This window comes from Verruconis gallopava (assembly GCF_000836295.1).
Source record: "Verruconis gallopava strain CBS 43764 unplaced genomic scaffold supercont1.8, whole genome shotgun sequence".
Classification (NCBI taxonomy): Eukaryota; Fungi; Ascomycota; class Dothideomycetes; order Venturiales; family Sympoventuriaceae; genus Verruconis; species Verruconis gallopava.
In genome coordinates this window covers 698-25,827 of record NW_015622144.1, presented here as the reverse complement: position 1 = coordinate 25,827, position 25,130 = coordinate 698, and the positions used below count along the sequence as shown (strand labels likewise).

At 47.3% G+C, this 25,130-nt stretch overlaps 7 protein-coding genes across 9 annotated transcripts; 4 read left to right on the top strand and 3 right to left on the bottom strand.

Moving 5' to 3' along the window:
• The first annotated feature begins 444 nt into the window (after nucleotides 1-444).
• PV09_03006 (uncharacterized protein) lies at nucleotides 445-4,348 on the top strand. The gene is made up of 4 exons (XM_016356143.1): nucleotides 445-1,603; nucleotides 1,663-2,241; nucleotides 2,310-3,175; nucleotides 3,251-4,348. Exons 1-4 carry the CDS (start codon nucleotides 919-921, stop codon nucleotides 3,374-3,376), a joined length of 2,256 nt encoding a protein of 751 aa, XP_016215666.1. The 5' UTR covers nucleotides 445-918; the 3' UTR covers nucleotides 3,377-4,348.
• Nucleotides 4,247-8,193, bottom strand: PV09_03005 (ATP-dependent protease La). The gene is made up of 2 exons (XM_016356142.1): nucleotides 4,838-8,193; nucleotides 4,247-4,776 (listed from the first exon to the last, which is right to left on the bottom strand). Exons 1-2 carry the CDS (start codon nucleotides 8,003-8,005, stop codon nucleotides 4,591-4,593), a joined length of 3,354 nt encoding a protein of 1,117 aa, XP_016215665.1. The 5' UTR covers nucleotides 8,006-8,193; the 3' UTR covers nucleotides 4,247-4,590.
• A 144-nt stretch (nucleotides 8,194-8,337) lies between these two features.
• PV09_03004 lies at nucleotides 8,338-11,084 on the top strand. 2 transcript variants are annotated; one of them, XM_016356141.1, is made up of 3 exons: nucleotides 8,338-8,471; nucleotides 8,558-10,602; nucleotides 10,651-11,084. In XM_016356141.1, exons 2-3 carry the CDS (start codon nucleotides 8,986-8,988, stop codon nucleotides 10,810-10,812), a joined length of 1,779 nt encoding a protein of 592 aa, XP_016215664.1. In that variant the 5' UTR covers nucleotides 8,338-8,471; nucleotides 8,558-8,985; the 3' UTR covers nucleotides 10,813-11,084. The 2 variants fall into 2 exon arrangements, with proteins under 2 accessions (XP_016215664.1, XP_016215663.1); XM_016356140.1 differs by having other exon boundaries at nucleotides 8,338-10,602.
• A 494-nt stretch (nucleotides 11,085-11,578) lies between these two features.
• PV09_03003 (uncharacterized protein) lies at nucleotides 11,579-13,623 on the bottom strand. Its single transcript, XM_016356139.1, has 3 exons — nucleotides 12,718-13,623; nucleotides 12,242-12,664; nucleotides 11,579-12,191 (listed from the first exon to the last, which is right to left on the bottom strand). Exons 1-3 carry the CDS (start codon nucleotides 13,538-13,540, stop codon nucleotides 11,953-11,955), a joined length of 1,485 nt encoding a protein of 494 aa, XP_016215662.1. The 5' UTR covers nucleotides 13,541-13,623; the 3' UTR covers nucleotides 11,579-11,952.
• A 140-nt stretch (nucleotides 13,624-13,763) lies between these two features.
• PV09_03002 (uncharacterized protein) lies at nucleotides 13,764-17,494 on the top strand. The gene is made up of 6 exons (XM_016356138.1): nucleotides 13,764-15,292; nucleotides 15,353-15,456; nucleotides 15,507-15,605; nucleotides 15,654-16,028; nucleotides 16,081-16,504; nucleotides 16,559-17,494. The coding sequence occupies exons 1-6, from the start codon at nucleotides 14,930-14,932 to the stop codon at nucleotides 17,309-17,311; spliced, it is 2,118 nt and encodes a 705-aa protein (XP_016215661.1). The 5' UTR covers nucleotides 13,764-14,929; the 3' UTR covers nucleotides 17,312-17,494.
• An 85-nt stretch (nucleotides 17,495-17,579) lies between these two features.
• Nucleotides 17,580-20,195, bottom strand: PV09_03001. 2 transcript variants are annotated; one of them, XM_016356136.1, is made up of 3 exons: nucleotides 19,896-20,195; nucleotides 19,774-19,843; nucleotides 17,580-19,716 (listed from the first exon to the last, which is right to left on the bottom strand). In XM_016356136.1, exons 1-3 carry the CDS (start codon nucleotides 20,047-20,049, stop codon nucleotides 17,742-17,744), a joined length of 2,199 nt encoding a protein of 732 aa, XP_016215659.1. In that variant the 5' UTR covers nucleotides 20,050-20,195; the 3' UTR covers nucleotides 17,580-17,741. The 2 variants fall into 2 exon arrangements, with proteins under 2 accessions (XP_016215659.1, XP_016215660.1); XM_016356137.1 differs by having other exon boundaries at nucleotides 17,580-19,843.
• Nucleotides 20,196-23,061: 2,866 nt separating this feature from the next.
• On the top strand, nucleotides 23,062-24,667 carry PV09_03000 (uncharacterized protein; the record flags this gene model as incomplete). Its single annotated transcript, XM_016356135.1, has 2 exons — nucleotides 23,062-23,301; nucleotides 23,354-24,667. 2 exons carry the CDS (start codon nucleotides 23,062-23,064, stop codon nucleotides 24,665-24,667), a joined length of 1,554 nt encoding a protein of 517 aa, XP_016215658.1.
• Nucleotides 24,668-25,130: the final 463 nt, after the last annotated feature.

Sequence of the window (25,130 nt, the reverse complement as noted above, 5' to 3'; positions counted from 1 at the left end):
TGTTTCGAAGCTGAGTAACGGGCACGTCACTGGCTGGCCGGTGCCGTCGGCATCGCTGTCGATTGTGTCGTGCGGGCCCAAAGACGATACCACCGCAACCGTGACCAGACACGACTCAGGCCTGCCCACCCGGACGGGCAGAGTGGTGAGGAGTTGGTGGATGTGAAAATTGAACATCTGCAGTGTTGGGGGGCCTGTGTTGTTGTTGTTGGTGCTGCTGGTAGGATTGTCAGGAATAGTGTTGCGACACCCGTGGGCCACCCCCCCCACTGTGCGCCCTCTCTAACCCCCCCAACGCAGGCTTCCAGCTCCCGTCCGCAGCCGGGCCCCAGTGAGTCGAGCCCACTAAACCCGCTGAACCCGCTGGAAACCCCCCCCCTCCATCCTCGCCGCGCCCCAAAAGGGCGTCGTTTGTCCTCTCAGCGACGTGCTTAGTTCCATCTCTGACTCTTCGACATCTACCCAACTGCCTCTGCCTCTGCCTCTGCCTCTGCCTCTGCCTTTTGCCATTGCCGCTGCCGCTGCCCGCTGCCTGCCCCAACTGCTACAACTGCTGCCGCTTGTTCCGCTGCCGCCTCCTCTGCAACATCCGATCCATCCCTTGCTGATCTGCTGCAGCACCTCAGCCTCAATCCGACAGGCCATCGGCCACACTGACCTCACTAGCTCCAAACACAACCCAAGACCAGCGTCTCTCACCTACCAACAGTGTCCTCTCGGTCCTCTAATCCTCTCCACTCCTCCGCATCTTCCTCTGGCTTGATATCATCCCCTCTTTGTCCCCTTCCTTCGCTTTATTCTTGAACACACAAGTACATATCTCTGCATCTCTTCCCCCCTCCACTTGCGAGCGTTGTTACTCTTGTGTCTGACTTCCGTTGAGCGTATGCTTGCTGTTTTGGCGCTTCGCATGTCGTAATGGATGAGCCTGAGCTGGGCGACGCCCGCCTGTTCCAACAGCCCGATGCGCCAGAACCTGCCAGAGCAAACGTCAGGCACAGTCGGCTGAGTTCGTTTGTGTCACTGCCATCAGGTCGCAACAGTACCAACCCTATCGACGGCAACGGTGACATAGGCGCTCCTATGACGGGCAACCGACAATCATTCTCCAACTCGAACTCCCGCGCCTCGCGCTTACACATGCAGATACCTTCTTTCCTCCGTCGTCTGCGTTTGCGCCGACCCATAATCGCCAGATCTCGCGACCATGACAGCTTCGCTGCAGTTGCTACACCTGATCAGGTCGCTCCTGCGACATCCTCGAGACGCACTCTGCCTTTTGCCGTCCATTCGACGGCTTCCACAAACCGCGTCTCGTACGTCCAAGAAGCTGCCACCACTCTATCTGACCGTCGAAATAGATATGAGGAGGCGGAGCGAGGTGGCAACGTTGTCTCCATGACCCACCAACGTGAGGACAACGACGGCGACCAGGAGCGTGAGCAGCAGCAAGGGCAAGGGCAAGAAACAAGACAAGGACAAGGGCAAGGGCAAAACGTCGACAACCAGCCTGGAGCAAACATTCGGAGCTCTCGTCGTCGCAGGCTGTCACTTCAGATGAGTAACTTCTTCTCAGATATCACCTCGTCTGCTTCCCGACATGGTAGGCTCCCTTCTCACCTTTTCTGTCTCGATTTTCCCATTCGCCAACAGATAGCACAGCTTCTCCACCCTTCCTTCCGCCCCGATCACGCCTCAGCGTTCATGAGCCACTTCCCGAGCTCGACAACGCCTTGTTTCAACCGCCGACACCGGCCGAAATCAGGATGACCACACGACGAGATGACACGGACGATGGAGAGGAGTCGGAATACGAACGGGGATTTACACCCAGACGAAGACGACTGCGCCCGCTCCCTGTGGTTGGTGAGCCGCACGACGAGGATTATGTCCGTCGCAGATACGAGGATGACCGACTGGCGAGAAGAGCAACATGGGCTCCTATTAACCATTCGTCGATCGGAGAAAGTTCCTTGGGTTCTTTTGAATCCGTTTCAAGACCGACCGTCGAGCTATCTGCATCCAGCTCCTCGAGCATCAGCCACGGTACGGAACTGACACCGCCATCACGATCACCTGCCATCTACTCGCAAGCTCGCCCAGATCCCTCGAACACGGATCTACTTGAGCCCATAAATTTGCCAACTGCGTACCCTCCAACAGCACCCCAGCCGAGACAATCTCAATCCCCAGCCACGTCTCCAAATATGTTACGCCCAGCTCACCTGCTCCGTCAGATGCGTAAGTGTTCTCTCCCTTTGCCGCAGTGACCTCGTCTCTCGTCGCAATCTCTAATGACAAGCAAGCAGTTGCCAGACGCAGGAATATCAGCCCACCGGACCCCTCGCAAAACAGCTTGATTTCGCTGATTGAACTACAACGTCTCTTGGCGGCGTACGCACTCCAAAGCGGCGATCATGATTACAATGGCCACCAGGAGACGACTTTTGATGGTGGTACAATCACGATCTACGGTATTCGCCGCGTGAACACGCGAGCTGCGCCCGATAGTGAGCAGAATAGCGTGTTCCCAACTCCGACCCGATCAGACACGTCCTCCGAAGAACGTTCGCCACCCTCGCGTGATAGACCTCGCGGCCCGCGCCGCATTTTCAACTTCATCGGGCCCGCCCTCTCTGAAATTGACCCTCTTCCGCCAGAGTTCGAGGAGACGTTCCAGCGCCTGCGCCGTACTCGTCGCCCACGATCGATGTTTGGTTCGGGATCACTACGCCGCAACGGCATGGTGGAGCCGGATGTACCGGACGCAACTGAATCCTCGTCCGAAGCGAGTGACGAAAACAGCCAGGCCTCTGACAACGACGAGACGTGGATCTTCTACATTGTCAGTGCCGTGCTTCCCGAGGGCCATCCTCTTCTCTCCGCACCGAGCTTGTTCACAGAGAACCCTACCTACGAGGATATGCTCTTCCTTGACAGCTTTTTGCAAAAGCCTGTTGCGAGTAAAACAGATCTCGCGAATGCTCGCGGTCTATATCGCATTCGCCGTCGTTCAGATGGACGGTTGTACGCAAGCAGCGAAGAAACAGCTGGTGATATCATCGAGATCACCACCGAGCGCTGTCAGATTTGCCTTGACGACTACGATGAGGACGACGAGACGAGGCATTTAGTCAAGTGCTCCCACTACTTTCATAGAGAATGCATCGATCATGTATGTTTTTTTTTCTTGCCTCTCAGGGGTTTTGTTCAAATGTTTAGTGAGGGGATTGCTAAATTTTGATTTTAGTGGCTAACTGAGTGTCGCAATTCATGCCCTCTGTGCCGAGGAGAGGGGGTCGAGAAGACTGGATCTGCTAGGAATCTGAGTGTGGAAGGGCCTTCTGCGGTTGAGGCATCGCCCCTCAACGTCTAAGCGCTGGAGACGCCCCTGGCTTCCTGCCCAAAGGCACGAAAAGCACGATTGCTTACTCCAACGGCTGCCTCGCTGGTAACATTGCAGCTTAACCCTACATTGACAGTGTAACCCTGGAACGTTATCTTTTCCCTCCTCTATTCGACTTTCCTTACGATCATGATGTCTATGATGATGCTCAATTTCGATGGCAACAGATACCCATTGATGGGGAAGAGGGACACGACGCGGCGATTCAAGGACATGGATATGGCTTATTACTATTACGGCGTTGGTGAGACGCCGTGTAGTTGGGATGACGAGTGTAAACCCTGCATAGGTTTCGAAATGCGTACGGAAAGGCGTTTGAGGCATACTCCAACTTGAGTTTTATCAAAGAAACGACATTTCGTATGATATTATTGTGGTGGCGAGAGCCACAGCCAACATTTCCTAATGTGTTCGACATGCTATATCATCTCCTCTTTGACATTGTGACGAGGGTCATTCATGCAGAAAATGCGTTCTTCCGGCTATGGGCAAAGATTCACGAAGATGATCCGGTAACTACACTTGGTCAATCCTCACAATATACAATTGCTCAGCATTACATCGTTGGGTGAGCAAGTTGGAACCAACGTACCATGGAAAGCGCCACGATCTTTGAGCATGTGTGAAATGATCTCAACCTTTGCTCATTCGAATTCACTTGGTTTTGAAGTCTCTTGATCAGAAACGGCTATGTGGGTGGCTGGACTTCTCGCCGACCTCTATCAACACCAGCTGATTTAGCACGGTCAGGATTTGGCATTGGGTTTGACACGTCCGAGGGCAGATAAAAGCAGTTGCGGATACGGAGCGGTCATGTCTGGTAACAAATCTCACTGGTTCCGCCGAACAGTCCATTTCTCTTTAGCATTAGATTAGAATCGAACGATACCAATTTCGAGTGGAGTGCTTGTAATTCGCTGTGGGAGGAAGCATCAACTACCACGGTTGACCAATCCATACTCTGTGCCCAAGAATGAATCTAGTCTAGTCTAGATATTTCCTCTACCCGATGACTTGAACAATGCATTTGTGCCAAAAATGCATGTATGTTCACATATGATACGATAATATATACAGAGCATGCAAGCCACGCTTAGCTGCGCTAAGAATACGAGAGCAAACCAATACCGATCGTGAAGATCAGCATAAATGCGTTCTCCGAGAGAATCTTAGATCGCGTGTCTTTAATCGTCAGAGTTTTCCTGTTCATCCTCTTCACTCTTCGGCTCATGCTTTCGTTGCTTCTTTGACTTATTCAAGACATCTTTCCAAAGTGTATTGGCCCGCTGTGTATCGACATTTGGGAAAAGAATCTCGAATACGTCAGCATACCAATCGACCGGCTTGCCTTCGATATCTTCCTTGATGTTCTTGGAGAGACGTTAGCATCGAGATGAAATCTGCAGCACAAAAAAAAGGGTGTTTACTTGCCTCGGGGAGCTCCAGCCAGTCACTCCAATTGTCTCTCGGGAAGATGATAGTTTTGGCACCGGCCCGTCGTGCAGCCACAGTTTTTTCTCGAAGTCCTCCAATGCGCAACACTTTACCCGTAACTGTGAGCTCACCTGTCATGGCTATTTCTGCACTTAGCTTCTCGTCGAGCGCGAGACTAAGCAAGCTGCTCGCCATAGTGATGCCAGCACTTGGTCCATCCTTCTGCACGGCACCCTCTGGGCAATGAAGATGTACTTTCGCGTGGTCGAAGAATTTGTTCTCAGGAAAACGCTGTGCCAAGAAACCTTTAGCAAAAGAATACGCTATTTGCGTCGATTCTTTCATGACGGGCTTGAGGTTCCCAGTACGCTCCAAGCCTGGGGTACCGGACGCGGCGAGTGAAGACTGTAGAATAGACTCCACGTAAAGGGCTGCACCGCCCATCGATGTCCATGCAAGACCCATTGCAACACCGGGGGGCGTCGTTTCGTACAGTCGGTCCGATGTAAATATCGGAGGCCCGACATAGTCTTTCAGATTGTCCTTGTTAATGCGGACATGGACATGCTTCGGGACCTCAAGAGCGATTCGCGGCTTTTCTGTCGTCTCTTTCTCAGAAATTTCCGAGGACGACTTGGCTTCTGTAGAGTCCTTTTCAGCTTCTGCCTGCGCAGCTTTGCCCTCAGGTGTCAGGGCTTGATCTTCGGAGATTGCGGGGTCCGTTTCGCCGATGTCTTGTATGATCTTGAGCGCTGCTTTGCGATACACTTTCTCAATCTGTTTCTTGAGGTTTCGGACACCAGATTCGCGGCAATATTTGTTGATGAGTTCAGTGATGGCATCCTTCTCGAGGAGCACATCCGCATCTTTTAGACCACTTAGCTCTTTTGCCGCTGGTGCAAGATATCGCTCTGCAATAGCCATCTTCTCATCTGCAACATAGCCTGAGAGCTCAATCATTTCCATACGGTCGAGCAAGGGTCTAGGTATAGTGTCTGTCATGTTTGCTGTGCAAACAAACAATACCTTGGAGAGATCGACAGGTACGTCCATGTAGTGGTCCAAGAACGAACTGTTCTGTTCTGGGTCAAGAAGTTCCAGAAGCGCCGACGATGGATCGCCGTGTACGCCTCGGCCGATTTTGTCGACTTCGTCAATGAGAATGAGAGGATTCTCGGTTTGGCACTTCTTGAGAGCTTGTATGATTCGACCGGGCAAAGCTCCTACATAAGTCCGCCTGTGCCCTTTGATCTCAGCAACATCAGTCAGGCCGCCAACGCTAAACCTGTAGTACTGTCTGTTCAGAGCACGCGCAATAGACTTGCCGATACTTGTCTTGCCTACGCCAGGAGGACCGACCATGCACAAGATTTTACCTTCAACGGTGCCTCGAAGCTTACCCACGGCAATAAATTCGAGTATCCTGTCCTTGACATCTTTGAGACCATGATGATCCTCATCTAGAACCTCCATTGCGTGCCGGATACCGAAATTCTCTGCACTTCGCTGGCCCCAAGGTATTACGGTCAGCCAATCAAGGTAATTCCGTGTGACGTTGAACTCCGATGCGGCCGGCTCCAGATGTGATAGTTTGCTGACCTCTTCGTCAAACACTTTCCGCACAGGCTCAGGCATGGCAAGTTTCGCAGCCTTCTCCTTGAAGCCCTCAATCAGTTTGTCTTTACCGTCGGATTCCATGCCAAGTTCGCGCTTTATACCCTTCATCTGCTCCATCAGCCAATATTCTCGTTGTCGATTTTTGATTTTGTCTTCCACGTCCTTTTGGATCTTGAATTGCAACTCAGCATTAATGGCCTCCTTCTTCAGCATAGTTAAGCTTTTGTAGAGTCTATCTTGTGCATTTGTTGCTTCAAGTGCTGCTTGCATTTCTGCCGGTTCTCCTGCCGTGACCACAGCCGCAAGATCTGCTAGCTTGAAAGGGTTTTCTGCAACGTTGCCGTTTTGACTCATGGTGAACGTGGATACTTGGTCCTTAAACATTGGGCTCTTCGTAGCAATGTCGCGGAATGTGCTTACGATCTCATTCGTTAGAGCTTTGATGTTAGAGTCGCTGGCGTCGTACTCTTCCTCTAGCACGTTCTCAACCTTGACCATGCTGACACCATATCTTTGTAAAAAGGACGTCGGGTCTTGCTGTTGTGTTCGTTTCTGTACCCTATCATCCTTCACTTCCACGGCCTCTTCTTCAAAACTTGGGACCACGTCACCGCGCTTGTCTTCAGTTTTCTTCTCCGATTCCTGGCTTGAACCATCTTTTTTATCGCCTATAAGCTCCTCTACGATGGTTTGGGTAGCTTTATCCTTGCTCTCAGGAGGATACAACTCGCTCATCTTGATTCTGCGGTGAGGATAAAGAACCGCGGTTGTGCCGTCTTCACCTCCTTGGTGCGGAAAGAAGCTGGTGACTTGGCAGAATGTGCCAACATCGTACACCTCGTCCATACTTTCGATGACATCCTTGTCGGCATTGTCATCTTTAAGCAAGAAGACGCCAACATAGGGCTGTCCCCGGCGATATGCCTCTGCCAAAGCAGCGATCACCTGCGGATTCCGGATGCTTATTGTCTTGTAAAAATGCGGGAAAAGAGGCCGCTTCGCGATAGGTATCGCCATTACTTGTGGGTATACGTCTGGAACCATTGGCTTTGTCAAAGCGCGTTGAGATTGAGCTTCACCCTTCCGCCTCCTGCCAGGAGCCCCGCCGCTGCTGCCATCTCCTATCCCGCTATTGGAGCCTCCGGTCCCGCCTGCTGACCCCTTTCCATCAGGTGCATTAGATGACGATGTGGAATGTGTTTTTGCTTTGACTTCCGACTCCTGCGACTTCTCTGCTACCTTCCCTTCCGACTTCTCCGCTGCCTTGTCTTCCGACTTCTCGCCCGTTGCCAATTCGGGCTCATCCTTCGGGCCGTGCGGGGGCTTGTCCTTCCATCGCCTTGATACCGTCGAAAAGTTGCGAACTGAGGGTAGTAGAGATGCGAGTGGAGAAACAGCAATAGGTTGGGTATTGCTCGAGATTAGGGACTGCAGTCCTCTGTACGCTCGATGCGATGCAGTATAAGGCAAACGTGAGCTGTATATGCGCAGGCACTGCGACGAACGCCTTGCCGTCGCCCTCCACGGCAGGTTTTGACCGTACAGCATGATTAGAACTGGGTGGCAACGCGAAGTCGAGGGATGCGCTCGCGTTACCCTAAGCCCAGGTTTATGTTGTGTAAAATGGGAGAAGTAGACGATTGAAGTCCGCGAAGCGGCTGATGACAGCAGTGTTCGATTCAAAGAAGGCGCGGTGACCAGCGCGAATGAAGCGTGGGTAGAAGATGGCGACGGCGGCAAACAGTGTTTGGCCGGCGTCACGCATCGAATATGCATCTTCAAGTCCGACGTCGCCCGTAGCCACATTAGGAAAGCTTCGAGAACGCCCTGCCCCCTTCCTCGCCGCTGTCTCAGGCTCGACGATTCCTAAACTCACACATCGCTACGTGGAAAAAGGCAGCATCAGCGTGTCTATCTTCTCCAGAAGAGCGTAATACGCCACAAATCAGCCTAAAGATCGTATCTCTGACGCTAAAATATACATACAAAGCGCAGTTCCGTCGGAGAACTAGCAGTCAGTCCCCCTTGTAGCACATGTTGGAAACCTTCCTGCTCCGCGAATGGCTCGAAATCTTTCAAATTTCTGATCTTTGTATGCAGAGCTACACGTCTTCTACATTGGTTTGTGCAGCGCATAAAGGTGCAAAGTGCCATCTCTCCCCTCAGGCTTAGTAGATCAGAGTGTTCATCTGCATACTCCATCCGCACATGTCCAAGACGTGCACACGCTTGTCAACAGCAGAAACTAGCAACCGCAAAATTATTCTAGCTTCTCGGCCAAATTTATCCAGGACATATTGTTACACAGCTTTGGCGCTCACAACGAATTGCTCTTGTAACTCACCTCTGAGTCTGCTTATGGGCTGAAACTAAATTGCGTTCCGCTGCGCCATTACCTCATAACCACATCACATGACCTCCAGAGTCTGGACATACGTTTTGATCTTGCTTTCGACGCGAATTTCGCATGAAGACATCGCATACTGGTCGTTCCGATTCTTCCTCCAAATCGACGACCGTGTTTGAATATGTCGAACTCTTCTGAGTCGGCAAAATTGCAAAGTCACCAGCGGCAAGATAGAGAAGCTCGAGTCCTTTCGAAGCATTTAAATCCAGAATTTACAGGAGATCTAGATGGGGCACCAACGACGCTACCAGGGCAACAAGCAGCGGACCTAAAGTCCTCCCTGAAGACGCAGGGCGGTGATATGGTTCGAGATTTGTACAGAATAGAGGCCAAGTCGAAACGCGCAAGGTTTGAACAGCGAGCTGCAACTTTCTCCTTTCCTGCGCGAGGAACAGACACGGACGACGGCGAAAATGAAATACCTATAACCAACCCAAACGAACCTGGCGGCTTTCGCCGAGACTACATCCAACGACAGGCCCTTCGGCGTCGGCTTCACAGTGTTACGACTGTCGCTGGGCCAGTTACACGAAATTTTGTGGATTTCTTGGATCTATATGGAAATTTCGCCGGCGAGGACTTGCACGAGTCCGATGATGAAACCATCGAAACGGAAGACGATGGACAGGAAGAAGGAATCGAGACTCCGGGAGATCAGCGACCGCTGCTCGGTCGCAGGTCGACATCTCGAACAACCTTTGCCGAAAAAGGGGATGCATCAAACGTCAAGACTTTCTTCACGCTCCTCAAGGCTTTCATAGGGACTGCCATCATGTTCTTGCCAAAAGCTTTCAGGAATGGGGGCCTCTTGTTTTCATTGATTACGCTAATCGTAGTCTCCATGATCACAGGCGTTGGCTTCTATCTTCTCCTGCAATGTCGCAAACGACACAGAGGCGGTTACGGAGAAATAGGCAAAGTGATTTCTGGCTCCAGATTACGATCTCTCATCCTCGTGTCCATCACGTTGTCACAGATCGGTTTCGTCTGTTCCGGCCTTATCTTCACTGCCGAAAACTTACATTCCTTCATCAACGCAGTGTCGCACGAACGCGCAAGTTCAAAACTCACGGTATACACGCTTATTGGACTGCAAATACTAGCAATAATCCCGTTATCCTTTATACGTAATGTGTCCAAACTGGGCCCAGCTGCTTTGCTTGCTGATATTTTCATCATTTTTGGTTTGGCATATATATATTACTACGATATAACGACGATTTCCAAAAACAGCGGTCTCAGAAGCGACGTGATGCTGTTCAATCCAAAAGACTTTCCATTGACTATTGGAAGCGCTATTTTTACCTTCGAGGGCATCGGCTTGATTTTACCCATTCAGTCGTCAATGAAGCGACCACAAGATTTCGGGAAACTTCTTACGGCGGTCATGATAATAATAACAGCCGTATGTGCAAGCGTCGGCTTTCTTTCGTATGGCGCTTTCGGGGAAAGCACACGGGTCGAGATCATAAACAATTTTCCGCAAGGAGACAAACTCGTCAACTCCGTGCAGTTTTTATACTGCATGGCCGTTTTAGTCGGCGAACCTGTTCAGCTATTTCCCGCAGTGCGCATAATGGAAGGCAAGTTCTTTGGCAGGCGATCGGGAAAGAACTCAACAAAGACAAAGTGGAAGAAGAACTTTTTCCGGGCAACCGTAGTGCTCATTTCTGGAGCCATTGCAATGGTTGGAGCGGGCGATCTCGATAAATTCGTCAGTCTAATCGGAAGCTTTGCAGTAAGACCGCGACTGAATTCAACTTGATCCATGCTGATTTGGGAACAGTGTGTTCCTCTTGTTTACATTTACCCAGCATACCTTCATTACAAAGGAATTGCGCAGTCGAGATATGCGAAACTCGGTGATGTGATCATGATCATTCTCGGATTAATATGCATGATTTACACATCAGTGATCACAGTTGCAATTTGGGTTGAAGACAGCTGAACCACAATTAGTAAACTTTACAGGTCAACACTCAATTTCCTTTTGTGCTAATGCCAGTCGTATTTCATTGTTAGTCGTTATACAAGCACAGTTGGCGCTCAGAGTGGACATGCTGGCTAGATCTTTACGCAAATGCATATGCAGAGTCTACGTAAACCCGAAGGGCCACATCCAACGTTACATATTCATCACATTTAGTTTGTTGCAATTCTGTATTTATTCACACTTCACGTGAATGGCCGGGTCAGACCATCAGCTCCTAGTTGCTGATCATATCCTCTCAGTTCCGTAATCCCTGCTCATCCAGATTCTCTCAACAGTGAAACGAAGCAAAGCTGAGAGCATTTAATTTCAGGGCATTGTTGCCGTATATTTGCTGAGAGACGCTGATGTACATTTTGATCAAGGCGAGAAAGCGCACTTTCGGCACAGGCAATCAGGTTCCAAGCATGCAACCCACAAGCTTAAGCACGTGTGATCTGATGGATTCCAAGAGGCTTGAGTGCTAATCATAAGATTCAGGGATGCAGTTGAGTCAAAGCCTCTGCACGACATAGCTCAATGTAATTCGCTTGAAGTAAGTGTAAACACCAAATGTGTGAGGAGTTGATTCAGCGTTGCGTTAATAATAACAACTACAGACATGATAGCAGGCCTTCAAGAACATACGTTTAAAGATTTTCAACCGAGATGGAGGCACTACTGGAAAAGCGGTGCAGTCGCACCATACATTTTTATCCAGCCTCACCTTCGAAAAAAAGTTCAGTTCTCAGTCTTGGTATATCAAGAACTCCACTCTATTCTTTAGTACTTTTAAAATATTACGTTCATCGTGACTAATATTGCATTGCAGCGCATCAGAAGTTACCACCAAAGCTTTGAACTGCGCTTTCAATAAGCCCAGAATAATTTTATCTAGTCCGAAGGATACGCACGATCAAAGTAACTTCGGCTTCAAGCTGGACCGACAACTTGCCTGAATCAAAGCCTTGCTCCAAGATAGGATGGCTTTTGTAAGAAAATAATACGTGTCATTCGGTGCTACGACATCAGACCTCAATTCCAGAAGGGTATATCAAGCCACATCCACTAATTCCACAAGACCACCAGATGCATTAGTTGCTCCGCTCCATTAGAATATCATTCGTCCAAGAATTTCTTATTCATGCAATCAATGACTTTCTGGTAAAATTTGGCAGCACTAGTCCTTGGAAAAACAATCTCTTCCGTCAAATAATCAGGCAAGACTTCCAAAAGCTGCCTGTCGTTCTTCTCATCCAACATCGGCGTATACGCAAACTCTTCCTCGTCATAGCTAGTTCCAGGCGTGGATGCCGGTCTAGTCTCAGCTTGTGAAACTGAGAGGTGGAATCGAAGGGCTGCCGGTCATCCGTTAGCGTTGCGCCAAGACTGGGAGTGGGAAACGTACTGCCATTGCGTCCTGTCTGTATGCAATCAAAAATGTCTTCCTCGTTCACGCTTTTGACATTGTGTATCATGAGGCCTGTGAGATCGCTGTAGAGGTCCTCTTTCTTCTGCATAATGCGCATTCGCTCGCTCTCGCTCTCCGTACCTTTAATCGCCGCGGGGCCCCGTCCTTTGGCGGCGCTTCCAGGAACCGTTTTTGTCATCTCGACAGAATTGCTGCGTGCAGCTGTAAGCTTGGCTTGCAAGGCCTTCACGTCATTCTGAAGAGACAAGATGGTAGAAGAGAGGACTTTGGTTTCTGAAGAGAGTTGCCGGTTATCAGCTTCGAGCGCTTCGTTCCGGGAGCGAACTGTTCGACTCTCGCTAGCAAGAGCCTTTTGTGCTGCAAGCTCCTTCTTCAGAGACGCAATAACTTCCTCCTGATCTGTCATGGTAATTAGCAACACGAGGTCTTTCCAACATGTCGTGGCAGTGCACCTTTAGCTCGTTGATCCGATGCCTTCTTCAATCTTTCGAAGTTGCTCTGCAGCTCACCATTCCCAAGCTCTTTGAGTGTTCGGTATTTCAACTCCAAGTTTTCAAACTTACGCGTCAACTCCCCCAGTTTTCTCCGAAGAGCGGGTTCATTGGCGCGTTCGGAATCAGACGCGCTGCCCGCTCTTCTGTGTCTTGAATATGACGATTCTGGTTGTCGCGAAAAAGACCGCGTTCTACTCGATTGTTGAGCGGTGAGCGTCTGGCGCATCGTTGACTGATGCTCAAGAGCACAATCCGCAACAGTGATATCCTGAGTTTCATTCATATCATGGTCTGACTTTCCGGGCTGGGGCGCCGGTATTCTTTGCTTAGAATCCTGTTTTGAGGAGCCAACCAGCTTCGACTTTGCCGCGCTCTTTGAAATTGTTTTGTTTGAATGCGATTTACGCGATGTTGCCGCATCTTGAACCATTTTGCCTCCTTTACCAGAAACTATTGGTGCATGATCGAGATCGTCCTCAAAATCATCCACCTCCTCTGTGTCGTTGCCGTCATTGGGAATCATCGTCCGCTCCGACAAAGCCTTGCGGGACTTGGTTTTCGCATTAATGCTGCCGCTTACTCTTCTGGATGTACCCTTTGTCTTGTTGACTTTGCTCCCAGCAGCAGCGCCTTTCGCGCGGCCGCTTGCACGCTTTGGTGGGGCTTTGTTTTCTGGTTGGGATTCGGGTGTAGGCATCATATCGATATCAGATCCAGGATTACCTTCTACTGAAGAGATGTCAATCAATGTTGAGAGCATAGTCGCTTTTCCAGGCGCCATTGCGTTGGCTTGCGCTAGACGCTCGTTGTGTTGTAATCAGAAATGTTGTTGCGCACCATAGGTGCCTTGTTTACGTGTTCGTGTCGCGGTCGATCGCGAATGGTGAGTTGACCACTTAGTTTCGCTCAAAACCCAAGCGGCTTACCTAAGCGCGTGTCACGTGCAGCTTTGTGATGTTTGACAATCTTGAAAAGCTATTGAACACAGTTCACGACACTGGTGCAAACCATTCACGCATAACATCACCAACCAGGCTATAGAATCGTATCATGAACATTTGATAATCGTTGACGGATTTGCTATGCTTGAGGGCTCTGAATGCCGCGCGGTAACCCTCGTTCACTTCTTTCTTGGATAATTGTCACGAATTCTCATCTGAACTTCCCTCAAGACAAATAATCCTGCGTGCTGACATCAAAAGACCAGAATTCGCAATGTCACATGACGTGAGGAGGCGTGATCGTCCCCAACCGTTGGTCCTTAGGGACTTTAGACAAGCTTTCAGTAGCGGGGATCATCCAAGTTATGATCGGCAATAACGAATTAAACTAGTGGAGTTACATTATAGTCAAGCGTCTTGTATAGGTGTGATCCGTGGTTGATTACCTCAATATGACCAATTTTTTCCGCATAGGTCGCCAGCCTTGAGTTGTCTGGATTGGGCTTGCTTCCGGCCCTCGAGCGAAAGCACGTAAGCTCGTATGCGGAAAGAGATCCTATTTGCGCATCCTTGCTTGTTATCATTATTTTCGGGACCGCCCATTCTAACTATTCAGAGTCGAGACCTACGATTGCACCTGTAGTTCGAACACGTCCTCTGGTCCTGGTTGAAACTAAAGAAGGTATACATCACTCATATCTAAATTACAGCACATGATTTAGTCATTGCCAAATAAAGGAATATAGGGATGACTTCTAGAGCTTTGAGATCAGCCGAGATGTCGGGTGAGTTTGATTTCTTCTAAGCTCTGACTGGATCTTTTTACTTGTCCAAATTCATTTTGAAACAGAAAAGACTCTTCACACTTCAAACACTTCTATCATTAAGCAAGGATTGCAACTCTTGTTCCTGGACGCAAACACGATTTAAACATGGACGACGTTGCAGAGAAGGAGCCATGTGCCGAAGACATTATAGTTCCTCATCGTTTACTTCGAAGCTCAGGTTATGCTCGACCTTCGCATTCGCGGAACCTCTCACTTATGGAAGAGCCTGGATTTCTCTCTTCAACTGTTCAAAGACAGAAAGAGGTGATCCACAGAGCGTTGAGTGTTGCAATTGCCGACGATGCGGAAAGCCGAGTCACGGGCATTGAATCTTCTGCGAATGATTGTGATCCATCTATGGATCGTCCTCACCTAAGGAAATCAAGCTTGTCCGCCCCATGAATGAACAGCGTCTCTGAATTTCCCATACCCTGCACCTCACATCCATCGCGTGAAACCTTTAGCTCGATTGATGATGTTGCAAAGGATTCTGTTCGCTTCAACGAGAAGAACATTGCAGAAGAACAGGTGCGGCGTGGAAAAATCTCACACGCGCCACCTCCACGACGGCCAACAATGATGCCCGACGTCGTCAACAATGTGGTTAATGGCGTTTCCTCTATGGCACGCAAGACGAGCATGTGGGGCGTGTATGAAAAGGCCAAGACCAAAGGTCGGGACTTCCAGCGACAAAAATTGGTTCAATTTATCTTTGAGTATACTGCATATGGCATCATGTTGGCATTCATTTATCTTGTCCTTATTGTACGTATCACAGAATTGAGCGACATTTAAACCAAGATTACTAACTTGTCCAACGAACAGGGCTTGCCAATTTGGAAAGGAACAGTTTATTGGCTATACTGGGTGGTTGCACACAAGTTTGTCATGATTGGGGGATTTGCTATATTTATGGGTCTTGCAGCTTTGTACGCAAATCTTGACTTAACTATAACTAGCGCACTAACTTTTTTTCAAGTTACGCATTCATTCCTTTATTTATCCTATTCGAAAAATATCCTCCTGATCGTCCCGCGAATCATAATCCAGCAGATGATTTCTCTGTCAGAGATACAGCGTAAGCTCGGCAGTAATATGTATCTTGCAGATTTCTAACGCGACAAAGGCTTTTGATTCCTTGTTACAAATCGGCTGGTCTAATTGCGAACACACTGGATGCGGCAATAAAGATCTTCCCTCCTAGCCAAATCTTCGTCATTGCAAACGGAAATAGTCCCACACCTTTGGACAACACTGAGGAGGTATGTAAGCCATACGTTGTAGTTCACATTTGGAGTCCGATAGGGTCTAAGCTTGTTGCACAATTTGTGGGTGGTTTCGCCGCCAGGAAATTCAAAAATGTGCTCATTATCGATGATGAATGTGCTCTACCTCCAAACTTTCCCGTCGTCAGTGATCGTCTCATGGACAAGATTATGTGCATTGGGTACACAATCAAGTCAATGGGGCCAAACTCGACGAGGGGCACGTTGTGTCAACGGTAGGTATCTCTGGTGTGATCCTATGCATCATAGTGAGTTGACTGTATCTAGTGCACAAGATCTTGAGTACAAGCTTAGCGGCTTGCAGCGAGCTGTTGCTGGAAAATTAGGATCCGCAACCTTTCCACATGGAGCTATTTCTTTGTGGGATCGAGCTTTTCTGCTCAAAACCTTTTACAAACATCCTGGCTTCGGCATATCTGAAGACTGGTTTTTCGGCCATGCTTCTCGTCTGCTCGGCAGTCGCATTACAATGTGCACAAGTATATTCGTAGAAACTGAGACTCCTGATTCCGTTTTCTTCTCTAGTGGTGGCGCTCGAGGCGGTTTTGGCGAAATGACAATCTACAAGCAAAGATTCATGAGATGGAACTTCTTTTTCGTGAATGGGATGTTCTACAATTTGGCATATCTCATCGGCAGCTGGAAGTTAGGATGGGCAGAGTTTGGGGCAAAGCTGTTCGTTTTCCAAGAGGTTAGTTCTTACATATGATTTGCTGTTTTTAGAGACGATCTAACAAAAACGCAGTTGATTGAAACCCTTCTATACCTTACCACGCCCTTTGTCCTACCAATATCATTCATCGTGCGGCCTACGTTTTGCGGCTACCTCCTTGCGGCGACAATAGGCTTATATTTCATCAACGTCCTCATCTTCAACGAGGTACATCTTCGTTTGAAGGGAGAGCGGGTCGACAGCGTCGCTGCCTATGTTTATTATATGCCATATAAAGTTGTATTAACCTTTGTCAATGTAGCTAGCTGCTACTGGTCCATGTTTAAATATGCGCGATATTTTGCCAAGCGTCACATGAAAGTAACTGATGACGCAGAAGCAATCGAAATCGTGCTTCGACTGGAGGAAGGGGACCAAATAGGGCAGGGCAAGGGTCGTAGAATGACCGTGTCAGCAATCGGGACGAGGATGAGTGTTACTACTGGAGCGGATACAAAGGGGGGTCGACCGCTCTCTCGTGTCATAACGAATCTAGAGCCTATAGTGGATCCCAACTCCGAAGAACATCTTACCTCACACTGCCTGGCTGCAGATCAGAACTCAGTACCAATTCCAGCAGACGGTGGAAATTCAGTTGGGTTTGATAATGTGGACTGGGTATATCGACCAACAAGGCGGCTACGACCGATATCGACTATTAGTGTACAGGCAATACCAGGGATTACAAATCGAGTGAGTACTCTAATCATTGAAGAAGAGCAAGAAGATGGACACGACGATTATCAGAGTAAAAGACGAACAAGTTCTGCAAATCATATAGTGTAGGAGCATGACAATGCCTAGGTGAATTATTTTGTTCCATCCAAACGCGAAGACTAAGATTGCGTGAACAACTGATTCGGAGATCATCAAGACTGATGTGCGATGGAGGGATCTGTTCAGTCTAGCATTGTTGAGTCTTGGTCATGGTGTACAGTGCACCAGAGATCGGGGCATTACAGAACTATCATCTATAATGGTGTTTTTATTATCTTTAATTTGAGACCAAAACGCTTTTTAGCATGTAAGATTGAGTCGAAAATGAATCACGTCCCGGATGTTTTCTCGAATTGGAGGGGTGGCATTTACTCAACTATTCTGACATTCGCGTGTGGAGGAGACAAACTAGCTAGAGCCACCATATTCAACAAAATTACCCTGTATTGCTGTCGTCCGCACTGCATCCGGAGCTGCAGAAAGCATGTCTCTCGATTTTTCACTCAAAAATGTTTGTATTGAACAATAACGATTCCATGCTTTCTCCGCGGAAGAGATCTGAAAGATCCCCCAAGTCCCACGAAAAGCCACTAGAAACATGATTATCATCAATTTGTGCAGAAATATGACAAGAAGAATCATTAGGAGGTGAAGACGTATTTGAACTTTGACTCGGCATCTCGTGAAGCGGCTCAACGTGTCTCTTGTACAACACAGTAAGCGCCATTTTGCATCGCTGTGCCGAATTCTTCTCCTCACCGAAATGATCCAGAATTTGAAACCCCTTTCGGATCGAGTTCTCCAAGCTGGTAGTTGAAATCTCTTCAGTAATAGTAGGAAATAAATGCGCAGCGATCAAAACAGTTGCCGCTATGAATACATATGTTATGCTGTGCCACCACTGTGGTGCGATACGCGGACTTTCATTTTCGCCAGGTGTGAGGCTGAAAATGATGAGCTCTAATATCTCTTGCGCCGTACGAACGCAAGTTAGTAGACCTTGGTGGGTCACATTATCAGCGAAGCGGGAGATTGATATTGATTCTGAGCGATTCAGCTTTTCGGCAGCATGTTGAAAAAACACGCGATAAAGAATGATTCGAATGTGCAAGAAGCGGGAATAGAGATGGACGCTTTGCCCTGTTGCGGCATAAAAGGATTTGTTGTCTTTCTCGAGACGGAGATGGCTAGGCAAAGTGTTGTAAAATTGGTCCAGCCTCTCATCCACTTCTATGATATGATTAAGGTCAAGATTGTCTCGAATTTCCCGGCGGCAATCGTGAAAATGAACCAATATGTCGCCAAGGATGAGGTGGAGCTGACAAAATGCGAGATAGAACGAAAGAATCGAAGGCTTCCCTGCCGGCTGTATTCCGTTAAGGCTGCTATCACTCAAATATTCATCATCTATGGCTTCGAATAAAGGAATTTGTGACGCAACATCCTGAGGAATTTGCAAGGGCTGACCAGATATCATTGCTGTTATACGATCCATCAAAACACATCCGTGCCAGGCACGAAGAGCCATTTCCCGCTGTCGCTGATTTCGAAGAGACATAATTTTTCCTGGCACGTGAAGACCTAGGTTGTACGCAATCATAATGCAGAGTCTTACTGTAGAAGTGCACTGTCGCACGTCGTTGACGCTCTGGAACCATTGAGTGATTAAGAGAAATGCAAATAGAAGGTCCAGCCGATTAAGGTCAAACAAACTATGATGTAATAGCTTTTCGGCTCGACGAAAATATTCGTGTGCGAGTTTGTCTTGGTATTCCGAAATTTGATCTGGCTCTGTTTGATATACCAGAGCGAAAATTATATTGAGAGTGGCGTGTTGTATTTGGTTTTCAGCGCAGTCTTTTTCGCCTTCGCCTCCGTCATTCGCAGTCCACAGCTTCTCATACCATTGCATCAGCTTCAAGCGATCTATCCAGTGTATGGGCGCCCGCTTGAAGAATAGATAGACAAGTTCGTCGGCGACTTTGCGACTCGGCAGAATTTCCTCGGTGGACTGAGCTTCTTTCGCTGAAATAACAGATCTGGCGGGCTTGATATGAGTTGTTGTGGCACTGGGAGCGTTTTTGGGATCATTTTGATTTTTATCGGTTAAGCTCTCTGTCTCCGCTCCACCGAAGACTTTTTTGAAAAATTTGGCTGAGCTGGAAGCCGCCAATAGTCCAGCCGCCAATATCCAGTTGGATTCACCGCTAACAGCTTCATCGGCAGCTGAGTTTTCCCTGTTTACGCCAAATTTTTGGACTTGGCTCCCCGAATCGGCACGGACTTGATCTGGCGTATCAGGGAGCGCTTCTTGTTTAGATTTGTAGAGTTCCGTTTGGTGTCGGTTGAGAGTTGGACTTATAGCTTGCGAAATGCATTCTGCATGTCCACTTGAAGATTGAATCGATGAGGAAGGGGTATCATTAAAATGATATGTCGTAAATCCTATGGCCGATGTTTGTGCCATGACTTGGCTATGCCAGTTTAGAGAAGCCAAAGGCTATTTCACTATGTCAAATGTTGAATCTTACCCTTCTAGAGGATCTCCCGAATACACGCAAACTGGACCGACATTCTTTCGTCTCGTGCACGCACCGCACTCTCCACGACATTAACCACTTATACATAAAGTCAAATCACACCCAGTACTTACTTGGACGTTGCCCATCGCATCTGGACTTTCTCAATCTACATGTCTCGCACGCAACATCTATCTTGCGACGCTTAGGTTTCGGTGGCATTGAATGCCAACTTGCCACTGACCCAGGAGGAAGGATCTGCGGTGAGGTATACGCATTTGGCCACATTTTGCGCTCTTCATCATAAAAGCAAAAAACCAATAAGCATTGATGTACTGAGCAGATGTTTGAACTTGCTCGGACGTTGCGATGGTAAAAGGCTGGATTCGAGGGCTGTTTCAGTATTCTTCGAGCTTCTACTGTTCTTCTGTCAGTTGACAAATTTGCGAACGGGCAAATGCAAGCAGCCTAAGTTAACTTATTCAATGCTAATTGGGCCATTATGGAACATCCCAACAATCCATTCTTCAGGCATCGAAAAAGTGCTGCCTAGAATGTCTTATTAAAGTAATTTAATACCACTGGTGAAATAATAAAAAATTCTTATAAAAGACTTTAACCTCTGAAAGATAATTAAAGAAAGTAGATTGTATTAATCATTTATATAGACTATAATGATATATTTCTCTGTTTCTATCTAGTCTCTGTCTGGCCTGGACTTAGTACAAAGCGAGATTAGCAGGGCTGAGGTGATTGAAGGACAAAGCCATACGATCGAGAGCGATTATTGGAGTGAGGAATTGTTCTACTACTCCTGACTCATAGCTGATCCTCTGTAATGGATCAGAAAATGGATCTTCCTTAGGTGCAATAAACTGCTCGCGTCTTTTTGTTTATCTATTATAACAATTGTAATGAACATTAAAATATTTGCGTTAAGCAACCGTTATTTCTATCACTCTCCGTTTAGTAATATCTGTGCGAGCTTCTTCACCGCCTCGAAATTCTGCCTCAGCCAGTCTATGTAGTTGTATTGTCTGGTTTCATCATTGCTTCTGTCCTTCAAAGCAGCTTTTCCCTCTGGTCCAAATCGCATGAAGCGCTGAGCCTCCGTATACGCTTCCCAAGGCTGAACCCCATGCGCAAAAGCCGTCCAAATTTTGGCGAGGGTTTCGGCAATATGTTGGGACTCTATGGGCATGGCATCGTTCTCAACGCAATACATGTACAGAGCGCATTGACCGTGATACGACAAACCAAGTGTTGGACCTGGAAATGGAGAGGGCTCTTCAAAGTGGTAAAGATATGCCGTACCGCCACTTGTAGCCTTGAATGTCTCTGCAATACGAAGGTTCGGAAATTGAAACATCACAACAGACAAAAACCTCCTCAGGGAATCTCGGTATACCTCCCAGGGCTGTTCATCGTCTCCTGTAAACGCAAAATGTTGACAAAATTCATCAGCATCTGCATTTGAGAGAACAGATCGAAGGATTTGTTGAAATTTAGATGGCTTCATTCTTTTGGCAATGCCATCAAAAATGATTCCTTCAACATTGGTATCTCCAATGATCAATGACCGACATCTTGAAGGTTTCGTCTGCTCGAAAGTCCATGACTTTGGAAGCAAGACTCCATCAGCAACTGGCCCCATGGATGCGCTTGAATAATTTTCGAGAATCTTCAAAGGTTCCATCGCTCTCAACTTCTCCAATCTACCTTTGCGCGTCTCTTGTTGAAGACCAGTTCTGTCACATAGGTCCTCCCACGCGGTCTGGTATCGCTCATAAGGCAGAGGCCCTAATGTTGGTGCTGAGCCAGACATGCAGATTCCTCGATCAAACAATGGATCTCCTGTGAGAATATGATAATGGACACTAGCACTACCAGCACTGATACCAAACGCTGTCACATTATCAGGGTCTCCTCCAAAGTCTTCAATATGGTTCTGAACCCACATTAGGGCATTCCGCTGATCCACAAAACCATAGTTGCCGACACTATGGTCCTGGACATGATGAGTACCATTTAGACCGCTTGTGCCATTTACGGCAAAATTTTGTGCCTCTACTTCAGCAAGATCTTCAGATGCTGCAAATCCCAGAGCACCAAGGCGATATCCAATCTGAACCAAGATGATAGGATGACCAGATTTTTGCGCTATCGAACAGATTTTATGAGGGCGATAGCGGGCAACAGAATTCGCTCCATATTTAAATCCTCCTCTGTAATGGATTAGTATCCTCAGTTGTCTTCATTCATTTTTCAAGCCTTACCCATGAATCCAAACCATCACAGGCATCTGTGGTTTAGTGGACCCATTTACTAGCTGACGCAGACATTCCTTCGGAACAGTGATGTTCAGGTTCAGGCACTGGAATTCATCATCTCCTGGAGTTGGATCATTGGTTCCACCGCTGACAAGGACTTCGCCCTCCTCCTGGACACATCGGGGACCAAATTTAGTCGCATCAAACGGATTCTCTAAGGAGTTTTTCGGCAAGCTATGAGTCCAGCGCTTATTGACAGTTGCGTAAGGAATTCCTCGAAAGTAGACTAGCTCGTGGATCTGATCATATTCCCCGATTATTTCACATTCTAAGGACGGAAAGTAATCTCTGATCTTCATATTGGAGAAATTTTTCGGAGGAAAGAGGCAAATTTTTGAGCGCTTGCTATCAACAAATTTTCATGATCCGTTTTTAGGAGGAGGATTTTGAAGTCGCCCTTTTCGCTTAAGGGGAAAGGAGTTTATCTTCGAAAATTTTGGCAGATTGTATTCTTTTATTGGAGACGGATAACCGGAACGGATTGATAAATATTTCCAAGGATATGACTTTTCCCGCCCGCATTCAACTTGCGGATAATTTCAGAAAGGCTAGTGGCACGCATGATGCTGCAATAGTTGTAATTTTGCTACTTAAAAAGAAGGATATTCATGGTTGTCCTGGATGTTTCAGTGCTTCCCCGCAAGACCATGGAGCGGAATAACTGCGACCATGCCAGTCTTGCCAAACAGCCAATCATCTTCGAACGGAATTGTCTTGGTGCGAACTAAAGTTGCTTCCGTTCCACGCTACGTTCCGTTAGCTTCCTCTTCCGTTCTACAAGTATTGGCCAGAGCATTGCGGAGCCCCAGACTTTTCCCTAGCATTCTTCCAGCAGGGAGAGTAGTGTGGAGAAGGATGGATATATGAAGACTCGTCTGGCCTTAATGATTGCTCTTCACAGTCCATGTCTAGTGTTAAGCTGCCACTTACTTTGAGATATTTTCTCCATCTAAGAATATCATCACAAAGCATGACCAGCGAAGAGAAGATCGCGCAATCTTCTGTGCAGCACACCGAACGAAGTTTCGCGAGTGACGAGCCTCAAATACGAGCCGAGAAAATCCCAGATGGTGATCTTGCTCTTCAAGTTCTCCATACGCACTATGAACCTTACTCTAAGGACGAAGAAAGGCGCGTGCTTCGCAAAATTGACCTGCGTTTGGCTATGGTGATGTTGCTCGTCAATGGCATCCAATTTGTCGACAAACTGGTATGTTCACGGCTTTCTTTTCTAAAAATAACATTGCTCACGAATAAGAAAGACTATTTCTCAAGCTGCTACCTACGGTCTTATCAAAGAAGCTCACTTGAAGGGCCAAGAGTACTCTCTGCTCATCAGCATCTTCTATATTGGGTACCTTGCTGCACAATACCCTACAAACGTTTTAATGCAAAGATTCCCAACTGGAAAATATATCACAGTCAATTTCATTCTCTGGGGCGTTGTCTTGACCTCAATGTCGTCTTGCACTACTTTTGGGCCTTTCATGGCGGCTCGATTCTTTCTCGGCGTCTTCGAATCTTGCCTCAACCCAGGCTTCGTTCTTATTACTTCTTCTTGGTGGAAACGAGAAGAACAGCCTGCACGCATTGCACTGTGGTACTGCGCCAATGGTGTCATCAACATTCCAGCTGGCTTCATCTTTTACGCAGTTGCTCACGTCAACGCTCGTGGCCTGTTTCCATATCAGTGGATGTTTATCATATTTGGAGTCTTCACAATATTGTTCGGCTTCACTCTTTGGTGGTTACTGCCAGACTCACCCCTTACAGCCCCTTGGCTCAACGAGCGTGAACGTCTCATTGCTATCGAGCGCCTAAAGTCCAACAAAACCGGAATCAAGAACACACATCACAAATGGCGTCAAGTGAAGGAAGCCCTGATGGATCTTAAAGTCTGGATGTTAGTCGCGGGTGTTTTCGTTCATAATATGACCAACAGTCTTCAAACAAACTTTCTCGGTCTCATCATCAAGGGCTTTGGTTATTCAACCTATCAGAGTGTTCTTCTAAGCATTCCATCAGCTGCAATCTTCGCTGTTACGGTCCTCACCGTTTCAATCTTCCTTTCCTCAAAGTACGGAAATGGTAAGAGAATCTTCGCTATCATTCTATGCTATCTTCCTGGGGTAGTCTCCTGTGTTATTCTTTACAGATCCCAACTGAATAGTCATACGAAAAGCCTTCATCTATTTGCCGTATTCTTCATCGGCTGTGTTGCAGCGTCTGCCGGAGTTATGTACTCTCTACTTTCTTCTAATGTGGCTGGATATACCAAGAAGACCGTAGCTGGTACCCTTTTCTTTATTTCCTACTGCGTGTCCAACATCATCTCACCGCAGACCTTCTTAGCAAAAGAAGCACCTCACTACACTACTGGTATTGCGGTCTCTTTAGCCGCTTTCTGTATTAACATTTGTCTGTTTGCGGGTTTGTATGTTATTTATTTTATCGAAAACAAAAAGCGCGATCGGTTGGAAGAGGGCAAAGTGAGCTCTGATGAAACCCGAGATCTTATTGATGCTTTTAGTGATCTAACCGACTTAGAAAATAAGAAGCTGCGATATAAACTATAGTGAAGGAAGTATAACAAGACTTAATCTATATTAAATCATAAAATGCAGTAAGAAAAAAATTTTGTTTAATCATTTTATTAGCATGATTATTATACTATCTAGTCTACTTAAGTATTCTTTCTTAGAGCATGTCGTATGTTAAATTTTCACTTGCATTATTTAAAGATTCTTTTTTAGAATATATCATATTCTAAGCTTTCACCTATATTACTTAAGTATTCTTTCTTAGAATATTATATTCTTGTTACGAAGTAACAAGTAATGTTTCATATGAGGTACTTACTTTAATTAATTGAGCAAAATAAGCATACTGACCTATTAAGAGAAAGAATAATGTATTGGGGAAAATGGTTTATGCTCTGAAGGTCATTATGTGATTGTTAGGAATACTTTCCCAAGACCGATTAGCTTCACTAATGTGAATGTCATGGGGTCACCCCTATGACACGTGATTGGCACCATC